The sequence below is a fragment of the Bufo gargarizans genome, chromosome 5 (genome assembly GCF_014858855.1).
Source record: "Bufo gargarizans isolate SCDJY-AF-19 chromosome 5, ASM1485885v1, whole genome shotgun sequence".
NCBI classification, from domain to species: Eukaryota; Metazoa; Chordata; class Amphibia; order Anura; family Bufonidae; genus Bufo; species Bufo gargarizans.
The window spans coordinates 231,742,383-231,757,289 of NC_058084.1; the positions used below are offsets into that span (position 1 = coordinate 231,742,383).

The window sequence follows — 14,907 nt, forward strand, 5'->3', positions numbered from 1 at the left end:
GCAAAGTCTAAACGAGCAGTTCTGTGGCTTTCAAGGAGACGAGGTCTTTGAAGACGTGTTTTTTAAGCCCTTCAGTCTCAGATGTCGTCTGATGGTTATGGGGCTGCAGTCAGCACCAGTAAGGGCCTTAATTTGGGTCGAGGATCGTCCAGTGTCTTGACGGACAGCCAATTGGATCCTCCGGCTCAGTGCTGATGACATTATTTTGGGTCTTCCACCTTTTTGTTCTATAACCCTCAGGATCATTTAAGAAATTCCAAATGACTGCGATGGCGCGCTGTGAGAGACCCTGCTTATGCAGTTCAACAACCTGACCACCTTCAAAAAGGGAGAGTCTTTTTGCCTTTGCCATCACAACGTGTGACTACCTGACAGAAAATGACAAGGAATCCACATCTTTGCACAGATTTAGCCTTTTAAAGGTATGTGGTCCTAAAATTTGGATCAGCTGAAAAACAGCCTGTTTCAGTTTAATCGTTATTTTCAATTAATTGAATGCTCCAAAAAATTTTGGTCTCACTCCCATTTCTTCTTGTTGCATGTTGAAGCTCTACTTGGAACCTTGTTAAGACCCAACAATGTAAAATATGATTTTTTTGCTCTTAAACTTTTGATCAGGACTATACTATGACAGCATTTAAAAAAGGCTAGATACCGTATATGCCGGCGTATAAGACGACTGGGCGTATAAGACAACCCCCAACTTTTACACTGAAAATATAGAGTTTGGGATATACTCGCCGTATAAGACTACCCCTTTTTCAACACACAGCAGTACATTACTGCATCCCACCACCATCCCTGGGTACCTCTGCCATCCCTGAATCCCACCACCATCCCTAGATACCACTGCCATCCCTGCATCCCACCATCATCCCTAGGTACCACCGCCATCCCTGCATCCCACCACCTTCCTTGTCCTCCCTCCCTGCCTCCCAGACCCTAAACATGTGCCACCTATACCCTGAACATGTTTTTGTTATGTTATTCTTCATATTAACATTCACATATGCACATCTGCGCCGCACTTCTCACACATGCGCAGGAGCGAGATGCGAGCGGCCGGGAGGATGGCGGTACAAGGAGCATACAAGGTACAGAGCAGGGGGAGGCATACAAGGTACAGAGCAGGGGGCAGTATACAAGGTACAGCGCAGGGGGGGCATATGCCGTGGGTTACATCGCAGCTCTCAGCTGCTGGGGATACAAGGCAATAGCCCGGGCTCTCTCTGTTGATAATTCGGGCATCCCGGCACTGCAGCGCCCGCCATACCCGGCGTATAAGACGACCCCCGACTTTTGAGAAGATTTTCATGTGTTAAAAAGTAGTCTTATACGCAGGAATATACAGTACTTATCCAATAGTAAAGGCCATTGAGTGTTTTAATTCCTGTAACAATTAATGTGGTATAAATGATCTGAGAGAAACTATGTAACATACCTTCTTCGGCAATGCACATATTTCAAGACACCATGTCAGCAGGTATTGCAAAGAACATCTTTCTGGAATATAATCAGGTATGACCACACCTATGAAAAGAAAACTGCAAAATTATTACTTTGTAGTGAAATCATGTATATGCCAAGATAGTGAAATGTGTGGTTTGATCTGATTTCATCGTTATTAGGAGTCTCAGCTCTCAGACAAAGTCCTGGATTTACTATTGTGTCTGCACCAAAAATCTGTCTAAAAAGTGGCACAAATTGCCGAATCTGGGATTTTCCTTTTTTTTTTCCGCTCGATATGCGTAAGATGTGCCTTTTGCGCCAACATTTCTGCATAATTATTTTTAAACGAAGAAGTTCCTCTCTTACCCATCCCAGGAACAATGCATGTATCATAGTACTAGATATACACTTAGACTAATCTCATTGTGTAGAATAGACAAGGTAGTTATTCTGCCAGATTTCTTTCAATATAAAAGTACTAGATCAGGGCAGCACTATCAGTAACAAAGAAAATGGAGTGCCAGCATTTGAGATGTATCCAAACATCAAAGAAAAAGAAAAAGACCGCTGCACTTCATGTCAAGCACGGGTGAATAAAGGACTACACATTTTTTCACCGTATGGAAGTGCTGCTGTCTTTTTCTTTATATATATTGTGACAGTGAGAGGTTTGCTGTGGGAAAATAGGTATTTTCCTCCCAGCATGTGCTGCTGGGCTGATTAACAGCCAGATGAGGTCAAATACTGGACCGGATTTTAAATGGTTTTGGCAGCACCTGGCTGTCCTTAAATAGGCAGCTGGGCTCAGAAGCCAGGTCTCTGTGTTGGGATCTGGGAGCCTTGTGTCTGGATGAAGGCTTGCTTACCTGTTTGGCGTGAAAACAGGTTTTTGCTACTATCAGAAAGGACTCTGAGGCAGAATTGGCGCATGGTGTGAATTATCACCAACACTGCAAGGTGAATTTTTGTTTGAATATGACAGTTTGTTTTGTCACTTGCCTAAACTGTGAATAAAACACTGAATTGTTAGAATTAAAAGAAATTGTTGTTGCCGCTATACTGCATCCGCAAAACCCAAACTACCAAACCAAGTCCCCACAATTGGTAGAGAATGCGGGCAAGTACAGTGAGGCTGGCGTGAAAGCCGAAATATTTTAGTTTTTACGGGCAAGTTTATAGGTCTTACATCATACCAGCAAGATTACAACCCGTGTCTCTCGACAAGATGGAAGCTGTTGTGAAAGCCCTTGTGGAGGCTAACTTGCAACAGCGGGAGGCTAATATGCAGCAGCAGGAAACCAACCAGCTGCTATTGCGACATATGACAGCTTTACAAGTGGCAGAGCGTCCACAATGCACGGAAAGTGGTCTGTGCGGCGATCCCCAAGATGACCCCCTCGAACGACAGTTGAGATCTATCTGCCAGTGTTCGAAAAGGTGGCTGTGAGGGAGAAACTAGCCAGAGATCAGTGGGCTGAGGTTGTTGCTCCGTTCCTGGCATCCATTTTTCTACTTACCAGCTGATCAAGTGGCCGAATACACAACAGTAAAGGGTGAGATTCTGGCAAGACTGGGGGTAAATGTGTTGGTCCGGGCCCAGCGAGTGCATCAGTGGGAGTTAAGCCCATTTGATCCAGTGAGATCTCAGTATTATGATCTGTTACACCGGCTACAAAAATTGTAGCTGAGTCCCACTGCTATGCTGTACCGTCTGTTGGCTGATGTATTCTGGAGGGCTTTGCAGTAATCTCTCCAGCACTGGATTGGCCAGGTGTCTCCTGGTAATGCCCTTGAGATGGTCGACCTGGTGGAGCGCTATGAGGCTACCAGGACTCTACAGGGGGGCTATTTTGGGAGGGAGGCACTCAAACCACGGAAATCACCTCAAAGCCGGCCACTGGTGCAAGCAAAACCCGCCCGGAATATACCTATACCCCTACAGACCTAGCTCCGATAGTCTGCTGGTGGTGTCAGGAGCCAGGCCATATAAGGGCTGACTGTCCCCATAGGGGCGAACCCGTGGAAACTAACTATGGCTACCGCCACTCCTTGTATGCCAGGAAGCTGTGTGCAAAAGGTACCCCAGAGACTATAGACAATAGCCACTTGTGCCAGAGACTTAAAGGACTGTCCCACCACCCTGGTGTCTCTGTCCACGATGGCCGGCAGGTGGACCCACGAGGTGGCTGTCGCCACCAATTTACATTATTAACTCATAATAGGGAGAGACTTCCCGGCACTGTGGCCTGCTATGAGAGTGACTGATACCCATGAGACAGGGGTAACCCTAGCAGAGTGGCCCAGCTCAGGTGGGTGACCAGAACCCTGGGAACCTGAGACCAAAGGACCAATGTCGGGACCCAACCCTATCCCGCGCCTGGGAAAATATTTTAATAGTAGATGATGAACCACAACAACCTGGGGCAGAGTCAGTGCTTCCCCGTTTTGTGGTTCATCAAGATATGTTGTATCGGGCAAACAACTACAGGGTGAACCTATTGAACAGGTGGTGGTCCCCAAGGCTTATAGCAAGTTTGTGTTAGATCTAACCGCCCAACACATTCTCGGGGGTCACCTGGGGCTGCAGAAAATTCAGGATCGTATTCTACAGCAGTTTTACTGGCCCAGCATATTCAAAGAAGCAGAAGAGTTTTGTAAGTCTTGCCTGACCTGCCAGATAACTAGCCCCAAGCCACATTTCCGTAGTCCCCTAGTACCTCTACTGATTATCGAAGTACCATTTGACCAAATAGCTATGGACCTCATAGACCCAGTACCGAAGTCCACCAGAGGGCATCAACACATCTTAGTCATTCTAGACTATGCCACTCGGTACCTGGAGGCAGTGCCACTGTGACATATCTCGGTCAAACTCATAGCTAAGGCTAGTTTCACACTAGCGTTCGTCGGTCCGCTCGTGAGCTCCGTTTGAAGGAGCTCACGAGCAGACCCGAACGCCTCCGTCCAGCCCTGATGCAGTCTGAATGGATGCGGATCCGCTCAGACTGCATCAGTCTGGCGGCGTTCAGCCTCCGCTCGCCTCCGCACGGACAGGCGGACAGCTAAACGCTGCTTGCAGCGTTCAGCTGTCCGCCTGGCCGTGCGGAGGCGAGCGGATCCGTTCAGACTTACAATGTAAGTCAATGGGAACGGATCCGCTTGAAGTTGAGCCCATATGGCTCAATCTTCAAGCGGATCCGTCCCCCATTGACTTTACATTAAAAGTCTGAACGGATCCGCTCAGGCTGCTTTCACACTTAGATTTTTTTCTAAGTTATTAATGCAGACGGATCTGTACTGAACGGAGCCTCCGTCTGCATTAATATGATCGGATCCGTTCAGAACGGATCCGATCAAACGCTAGTGTGAAAGTAGCCTAAGGAGTTAATGTAGATGTTTTACCAAGTAGGACTACCTAAAGAGGTTCTGACAGACCAAGGGAACCCTTTTATGTCCAAGGTGATGAGGTAAGTTGCGGCACATAAAACAACTATGGACGGCCGTTTATCATCCACAAACAGATGGTCTGGTAGAACGGTTTAACCAAACATTAAAAAATATGTTGAAAAAGGTAGTGTTTAAAGATGGGAAGGACTGGGACCTTCTTTTGCCCTATCTCATGTCCGCAGTGCGAGAGATACCCCAGGCCTCTACTGAGTTCTCACCCTTCAAACTGCTATATGACAAACACCCTCGCGGTCTAGAGACAGTGTTGCCTCTTGTTATGGAGCACATAAAGGCAGCTCAGCGAGCCCAGAGTCGGGTCTATAATCGGCAGGCTTTGGTCCTGATCTTTAACCCGGGTGATCAGGTTTTGGTTCTGGTGCCGACCGTGGACAGTAAGTTAGTGGCTAGTACCCGCCCCTTTAACATTGACCGCCCTTTAACAGTGACATTCATAGTGGCTGCCCCTTTATTAGTGACATCAACAGTGCCCGCCCCATTAACAGTGACCGACATAGTGCCAGCCCCTTTAACAATGACCTCCACAGTGCCCACCACTTTAACAATGACCACCCCTTTAACAGTGACATTCATAGTGCCCGCACCTTTAACAGTGACAACAACAATGCACGCACCTTTGACAGTGACACCTTTTTAACAGTGCCCTCTCATTTAATAGTGACCTCCACAGTGCCTGCCCCTTTAACATTGACCTCCACAGTGCCAGCACCTTTAACAATGACCACCCCTTTAACAGTGATCTCCACAGTGCCTGCCCTTTTAACATTGAACTTCATGGTGGCCGTCCCTTTAACAGTGACCTTCACACTATCCGCCCCTTAAACACTGACCACCCCTTTAACAGTGACCTTCATTGTGGCTGCCCCTTTAACAGTGACCTCCACAGTACCCACCACTTTAACAGTGACTTCCACAGTGTCCGCCCATTTATCAGTGACCTCCATAGTGCCTGCCTCATTAACAGTGACCTCCACAGTGCCCGTCCATTTAATAGTGGCCCCTGCCCTCCATGCATATAGCAGTGTAGTTGTGCCGTCATATGACTGAATATTTAAGGACCTGCAAACTGCTAAAACCTGTGATCAGTTGCTATGGAAACCTGGAGTAGGACCTAAGAGGCTGCTATTGACTAATGAGGGACATGTGACCGTGTAAATGGCAGTTTCGATTTAAGTGAAAGGCTTGCTGGCTTCTAATGGCTAATGCAGGTCATTCTTTTGGAATCTCTCAGGAATGGTACATCCTAGAGAGCTGAGACTCCGTCTAAAATATTCCCGGACACCTTATGTACCTGTGTGTCAAATTTGGTGAATATTGGTCCAGTCGTTTGGTCACGCATAAAGAATAGACAGACAGAAACTTATATATATATACAGTACAGACCAAAAGTTTGGACACACCTTCTCATTCAAAGAGTTTTCTTTATTTTTATGACTATGAAAATTGTAGATTCACACTGAAGGCATCACAACTATGAATTAACACATGTGGAATAATATACATAACAAAAAAGTGTGAAACAACTGAAAATATGTCATATTCTAGGTTCTTCAAAGTAGCCACCTTTTGCTTTGATTACTGCTTTGCACACTCTTGGCATTCTCTTGATGAGCTTCAAGAGGTAGTCACCTGAAATGGTCTTCCAACAGTCTTGAAGGAGTTCCCAGAGATGCTTAGCACTTGTTGGCCCTTTTGCCTTCACTCTGCGGTCCAGCTCACCCCAAACCATCTCGATTGGGTTCAGGTCTGGTGACTGCGGAGGCCAGGTCATCTGGCGCAGCACCCCATCACTCTCCTTCATGGTCAAATAGCCCTTACACAGCCTGGAGGTGTGTTTGGGGTCATTGTCCTGTTGAAAAATAAATGATGGTCCAACTAAATGCAAACCGAATGGAATAGCATGCCGCTGCAAGATGCTGTGGTAGACATGCTGGTTCAGTATGCCTTAAATTTTGAATAAATCTCCAACAGTGTCCACCAGCAAAGCACCCCCACACCATGTCCTCCATGCTTCACGGTGGGAACCAGGCATGTAGAGTCCACCCGTTCACCTTTTCTGCGTGGCATAAAGACAAGTTGGTTGGAACCAAAGATCTCAAATTTGGACTTATCAGACCAAAGCACAGATTTCCAATGGTCTAATGTCCATTCCTTGTGTTCTTTAGCCCAAACAAGTCTCTTCTGCTTGTTGCCTGTCCTTAGCAGTGGTTTCCTAGCAGATGTTCTACCATGAAGGCCTGATTCACACAGTCTCCTCTTAACAGCTGTTCTAGAGATGTGTCTGCTGCTAGAACTTTGTGTGGCATTGACCTGGTGTCTAATCTGAGCTGCTGTTAACCTGCGATTTCTGAGGCTGGTGACTCGGATGAACTTATCCTCCGCAGCAAAGGTGACTCTTGGTCTTACTTTCCTGGGGTGGTCCGCATGTGAGGCAGTTTCTTTGTAGCGCTTGATGGTTTTTGTGACTGCACTTGGGGACACTTTCAAACTTTTCCCAATTTTTCGGACTGACTGACCTTCATTTCTTAAAGTATTGATGGCTACTCATTTTTCTTTACTTAGCTGCTTTTTTCAGTAGGCCTATCAGCTGTGTATCCACCTGACTTCTCCACAATGCAACTGATGGTCCCAACCCCATTTATAAGGCAAGAAATCCCACTTACCCTTATTAAACCTGACAGGGCACACCTGTGAAGTGAAAACCATTTCAGGTGACTACCTCTTGAAGCTCATCAAGAGAATGCCAAGAGTGTGCAAAGCAGTAATCAAAGCAAAAGGTGGCTACTTTGAAGAACCTAGAATATGACATTTTCAGTTGTTTTCATTTTTTGTTATGTATATAATTCCACGTGTTAATTCATAGTTTTGATGCCTTCAGTGTGAATCTACAATTTTCATAGTCATGAAAAAAAGGAAAACTCTTTGAATGAGGTGGTGTGTTCAAACTTTTGGTCTGTACTGTAGATATATACATATATATATATATATATATATACATACATATATATATATATATATACATACATATAGAGACTAGCAGAAGGACACGGCTTTGCACGGGTATATTTCATCTATTTCATTTCATGTTTCCATGTGTCGTAAAAAGATATCAACAGTATCCCCCATGACAGTGACCTCTAAAGTACTCGCCCCTTTAACAATGACCTCCACCGTGATAGCCCCTTTAACAATGACCTCCACAGTGGCGGCCCCTTTAATAGTAACCTCCACAGTTCCCGCCACAGTGTCCACCCCTTTAACATTGACCTCGACAGTGGCCACCCCTTTAACATTGACCTCCACAGTACCTACCCCTTTAATAGTTACCTCTACAGTGACTGCCCCTTTAACATTGACCACCCATCTAATAGTAATCTCCACGGTGCCCGCCCCTTCAACATTGATCACCTTTTTAACAGTGACCTCCACAGTGCCCTTCCATTTAATAGTGGCCCCTGCCCCTATGCATATAGCAGTGTAGTTGTGCCATCATACATCATATGACTGAATATTTAAGGACCTGCGAACTGCTATTGTTATGGAGACCTGGAGTAGGACCTGCGAGCTTCTATTGTCTAATGAGGGACATTTTTGGGGAATATCTCAGGAACGGTACGTCCTACAGGCAGACAGAAACTCATTTTCATATATATATAAGAGACTAGCAGAAGGACCTGGCTTTGCACAGGTATATTTACAGTAACCTACCCCTTTAACAATGACCTCCACCATGCTCACCCCTTTAACCACTTCAACCCCGCTAGCTGAAACCCCCTTAATGACCAGGCCACTTTTTACACTTCTGCACTACACTACTTTCACCGTTTATCGCTCGGTCATGCAACTTACCACCCAAATGAATTTGACCTCCTTTTCTTCTCACTAATAGAGCTTTCATTTGGTGGTATTTTATTGCTGCTGACAATTTTACTTTTTTTGTTATTAATCGAAAATTAACGTTTTTTTTGAAAAAAAAATGACATTTTTCACTTTCAGCTGTAAAATTTAGCAAAAAAAAAAAACGACATCCATATATAAATTTTTCGCTAAATTTATTGTTCTACATGTCTTTGATTAAAAAAAAAATGTTTGGGCAAAAAAAATATATGGTTTGGGTAAAAGTTATAGCGTTTACAAACTATGGTACAAAAATGTGAATTTCCGCTTTTTGAAGCAGCTCTGACTTTCTGAGCACCTGTCATGTTTCCTGAGGTTCTACAATGCCCAAACAGTAGAAAAAACCCACAAATACCCCATTTCGGAAAGTAGACACCCTAAGGTATTCGCTGATGGGCATAGTGAGTTCATAGAACTTTTTATTTTTTGTCACAAGTTAGCGGAAAATGATGATTTTTTATTTTTCCTTACAAAGTCTCATATTCCACTAACTTGCGACAAAAAATAAAAAATTCTAGGAACTCGCCATGCCCCTCATGGAATACCTTGGGGTGTCTTCTTTCCAAAATGGGGTCACTTGTGGGGTAGCTATACTGCCCTGGCAATTTAGAGGCCCAAATGTGTGAGAAGTACTTTGCAATCAAAATGTGTAAAAAATGGCCTGCGAAATCCGAAAGGTGCACTTTGGAATATGTGCCCCTTTGCCCACCTTGGCTGCAAAAAAGTGTCACACATCTGGTATCGCCGTACTCAGTAGAAGTTGGGGAATGTGTTTTGGGGTGTAATTTTACATATAACCATGCTGGGTGAGAGAAATATCTTGCCCTTTTAACATTGATAACCTCTTTAACAGTGACCTTTACAGTACCCGCCCCTTTACCAGTGATTTCCACAGTACCAGCTCCTTTAAGTGATTTCCACAGTGCCCGCCCCTTTAACAATGACCTCCACAGTGCCAGTCCCTTTAACAGTGAACTCCACAGCGCACATCCGTTTCATAGTGGCCCTGGCCTCCCATGCATGTAGCAGTGTAGTTGTGCGGTCATACGTCATATGACTGAATATTTAAGGACCTGAGAATTGCTTAAACCTGTGATCAGTTGTTATGGCAACAAGGAGTAGGACCTGCAAGAATCATTTAGCTAATAAGGGACATGTGACCGTGTAAATGGCAGTTTGGATTTAAGTGAAAGGCTTGCTGGCTTCTATTGGCTGATGCAGGTTATTTTTTGGGAATATCTCAAGAACGGGAAGTCCTAGAGAGCTGAGAAGGTCTAAAAGGTTCCCGGACACCTGATGTACCTGTGTGCCAAATATGGTGAAGACCGGTCCAGTCATTTGGTCGCGCATAAAGAACAGGCAGACAGAAACTCATTTTTATATATATAAGAGACTAGCAGAAGGACCCGGCTTCGCACGGGTATATTTCATCTATATAATTTTATGTTTCCGTGTGTCGAAAAATTATATCAACAGTATTCCACATAACAGTGACCTCTAATGTAACCACCCCTTTAACACTGACCTCCACAGTGCACACCACTTTGACAATGACCGCATCTTTAACAGTGCCTGCCCCTATAACAATGACCTCCACAGTGCCTGCCATTTTAACATTGACCTTAACATTGACCTGCAAAAAATGGCCTGGTCCTTAAGGTTAAAATGAGCTTGGTCCTTTTTAAATATTCAGTCATATGACATATAACGGCATAACTACACTGCTACATGCATGGGGGGCAGGGGCCACTATTAAACGGACGGGCGCTGTGGAATTCACTGTTAAAGCAGCGGGTACTGTGGAAGTCACTGTTAAAGGGGCAGGCACTGTGAAGATCACTGTTAAAGGGGCGGCCACTATGATGGTCACTGTTAAAGGGGTGGTCAATTATAAATTGGCGAGCACTGTGGAGATCACTATTAAAGGGGTGCTCACTGTGGAGGTCACTGTTAAAGAGCCAGTAACTGTTAAAGGGGCAGGCACTGTGGAAGTCACTGTTAAAGGGGCGGGCACTATAAATGTTACTGTTAAAGGTGTTGTCAGTGTTAAAGGGGCGGGCACTGTGGAGGTCACTGTTTAAGGGGCGAGCACTGTGCTCGCCCCTTAAACAGTGACCTCCACAGTGCCCGCCCCTTTAACACTGACAACACCTTTAACAGTAACATTTATAGTGCCCGCCCCTTTAACAGTGACTTCCACAGTGCCTGCCCCTTTAACAGTTACTGGCTCTTTAACAGTGACCTCCACAGTGAGCACCCCTTTAATAGTGATCTCCACAGTGCTCGCCAATTTATAATTGACCACCCCTTTAACAGTGACCATCATAGTGGCCGCCCCTTTAACAGTGATCTTCACAGTGCCTGCCCCTTTAACAGTGACTTCCACAGTACCCGCTGCTTTAACAGTGAATTCCACAGCGCCCGTCCGTTTAATAGTGGCCCCTGCCCCCCATGCATGTAGCAGTGTAGTTATGCCGTTATATGTCATATGACTGAATATTTAAAAAGGACCAAGCTCATTTTAACCTTAAGGACCAGGCCATTTTTTGCAAGTCTGACCAGTGTCACTTTATGTGGAGATTACTTTAAAACGCTTTGACTTAGCCATTCTAATATTGTTTTTTCATCACATATTGTACTTCATGACACTGGTAAAATGGAGTAAAAAATAATTCATTTTTATTTATAAATTTACATAGTTTTACATAGTAATACCTACAAAAATAGTTATTACTTTACATTATATGTCTACTTCCTGTTTGGATCATTTTGGGAATTACATTTTATTTTTTGGGGACGTTACAAAGCTTAAAAGTTTAGAAGCAAATCTTGAAATATTTCAGAAAATTTCAAAAACCCACTTTTTAAGGACCAGTTCAAGTCTGAAGTCATTTTGTGAGGCTTACATAATAGAAACTACCCAAAAATGACCCTATTCTAGAAACTACACTCCTCAAGGTATTCAAAACTGATTTTTATAAATGTCGTTAACATTTAGGTGTTCCACAAGAGTTAATAGCAAATTTCAGAATTTCACTTTTTTGCCAAATTTTCAATTTTAATCAATTTATTCCAGTAACAAAGCAAGGGTTAACAGCCAAATAAAACTCAATATTTATTGCCCTGATTCTGTAGTTTGCAGAAACACCCCATATGTGGTCATAAACTACTGTATGGGCACACAGTAGAGCGTAGAGGGAAAGGAGCGCCGTGTGGTTTCTGGAAGGCAGATTTTGCTGGACTGGTTTATTTACACCATGTCCCATTTGAAGCTCCACTGATGCAACCCTAGAGTAGAAACTCCATAAAAGTGACCCAATCTAAGAAACAACACCCCTCAAGGTATTTAAAACTGATTTTACAAACTTTGTTAACCCTTTAGGTGTTCCACAAGAGTTATTGGCAAATGGAGATGAAATTTCAGAATTTCAATTTTTTACAAAATTTTCCAATTTAATCATTTTTTCCAGTAACAAAGCAAGGATTAACAGCCAAACAAAACTCAATATTTATTTCCCTGTTCCTGTAGTTTGCAGAAACCCCCCATATGTGGTCATAAACCTCCGTACGGGCACATGGTAGGGCATAGAGGAAAAGGAGCGCCGTGTGGTTTTTGGAACGCAGATTTTGCTGGACTGGTTTATTTACACCATGTCCCATTTGAAGCTCCCCTGATGCCCCCCTAGAGTACTCCATAAAAGTGACCCCATTTTGGAAACTACGCGATAAGGTGGCAGTTTTGTTGGGACTATTTTTAGGGTACATATGATTTTTGGTTACTCTATATTACATTTTTGTGAGGCAAGGTTACCAAAAATAGAAACTCTGAAATGTCATCTCCATTTGTCATAAACTGTTTAGGAACACCTAAAGGGTTAATAAAGTTTGTAAAATCAGATTTGAATACCTTGAAGGGTGTAGTTTCTTAGATGGAGTCACTTTTCTGGAGTTTCTACTCTAGGGGTGCATCAGGGGTTCTTCAAATGGGACATGTTTTTATTTTATTTTTTTGACTCTGTTCATCTGAGGGGTTAAGTCATGGGATATTTTTATAGAGCAGATTCTTACGGACATGGCGATACCTTATATGTCTACTTTAAAAAAAAAAAAAACTTAATTAGGTTTTACACTATATTATCCTTTCATAAACAAAAAAGAAAACATTTTAGTATCTCCATAGTCTAAGAGTCAGTGTTTTTTTTTAGCCGATTATCTTAGGTAGGGGCTCATTTTTTTGCGGGATGAGAGGACATTTTTATTGGCACTATTTTGGGGGGGATATGACTTTTTGATCGCTTGCTATTACACTTTTTGTGATGTAAGGTGACAAAAAATACCTTTTTTTGCACTTTTTTTTATTACCGTGTTCATCTGAGGGTTTTTATAGAGAAGATTCTTACAGATGCGGCAATACCTAATATGTCTACATTTTTATTTTTTATTTTAGTTTTACAAAATAATATTTTTGGAAAAAATATATTTGTTTTAGTGTCTCAAGTCTGAGAACCATAGTTTTTTTTTCGATTGTCAGTTGCTAAATGGAATTAAATTGGAAGGGGGTCAATTTAGTACTCCATGGAAGTGTGGTACTCCCTGAAGCAACCATCAATGCAGAGGCCCGGATGATCGGGGCACATGTCACAATGAGTGGTGGTGTCCTTCCGTATCCCCCTCCTGTTACACACTCTGCACTTTTTTTCGGACCGTCCCTTCTTTCCAGTATGGGGGACCACACCTGGAAAGTGTTGGCCAGGGACGATCCGGGCGCCTCCAGTTTCCGAGGTAGAACTGTAGGAATTTCACTGTGTTGCCAGCGCTCCGGGACAGCATGAAAGAGTTGCACAAGGCAAACTGTACCAAGTAGACCGCAACTTTTTTGTACCATGCCCTGCCAGGGTTTTGCGCATGGCGTTATATGGCTTGAGGACTTGATCAGAGAGATCAACTCCTCCCATATACCGATTGTAGTCCATGATACAATCGGGCTTGAGGAACGTTGCTGCGGTACCTCGCACAGGGACAGGGGTGATGCCGTTACCGTGAATTGTGGACAGTACAAGGACATCCCTTGTCCTTATATCTGACCAGCAACACGTTTCCACTGGTAAGGGCACGGGTTTCACCCCTGGGGATAGGTACCTGGAGGGGGTGGGTAGGGAGGCCGCATCGATTTTTTCGCACGGTCCCAAGAGCGGACGTGGATCTGGTGACGAGGGACAGGAACAAGGGAAAACTAGTATAAAAGTTGTCCACGTACAGGTGGTAAACTTTATCTAGCAGTGGGTGCATAAGGTCGCACACAAGTTTCCCGCTAACACCCAGAGTGGGGAGGGACATTCTGGGGGTCGAATACAGGAATCTTGCCCCTCGTACACACGAAACTTCTAAGTGTACCCTGAGGTACTCTCACAAAGTTTGTACAGCTTCATGCCATACCTCGCCCGCGCAGAGGGAACATACTGGCGGAAAATGAGAGACTCATCAACTGCGACCTCCCTTCCAGGTACATAAATTGGCCCCAAAGTGATTGATGATCAGCCTGATTTTGTACAGGCGGTCATAGGCAGGATCACCTTGGGGAAGGACATGCTGCATTATCGCATAATGCAGGCATTTCCGGATGGCGTCAAACCGGGTACGTATCATGGCCATACTGTAAAGTGGGGTCTGGTAGAGGATGTCCCAACTCCAGTAATGCCTGACGCTGTTTTTTTTGACTAGGCCCATGTGCAGCATGAGGCCCCAAAACGTCCTCATCTCAGATGCACTGACAGGGGTCCAGCCACTGGCCCTAGCCAAAAAGGAGCCTGGGTGTTGAGCAATGAACTGTTGGGCGTACAGGGCGCTTGCTCCACCATCAGATTCACAAAGTGGTAACTGAAAAAAATACTAAAATAGTCATATTCAGTGAAGCCCACTGTGGGAATCTGGATTCCTGCTTGGCCAACAAAATTAGGAATCACAGGCTAAAAGTGCTCTGGGGTACACCAGACAAGTTCACCGGTAGGGGGCTCAGGTGGACTTATCCGGTGGGCCGGAAAACTAGTACGAGCCCCAGAGCTTTGTTCCGCCTGGTGGCGTCTCTGCAGCCTACTG

The 14,907-nt window shown here is 44.3% G+C and overlaps 1 protein-coding gene across 3 annotated transcripts in view; it reads right to left on the reverse strand.

The window, feature by feature from the left end:
* The window catches only part of MTRR (5-methyltetrahydrofolate-homocysteine methyltransferase reductase), an 877,206-nt gene that overhangs the window by 516,070 nt on the left and 346,229 nt on the right, over positions 1 to 14,907 (reverse strand). For all 3 annotated transcript variants that reach the window (XM_044292703.1, XM_044292705.1, XM_044292704.1), the window contains one exon: positions 1,442 to 1,530. In XM_044292703.1, coding sequence (XP_044148638.1) covers positions 1,442 to 1,530 — 89 coding nt within the window. The remainder of the gene's footprint in view (positions 1 to 1,441; positions 1,531 to 14,907) is intronic.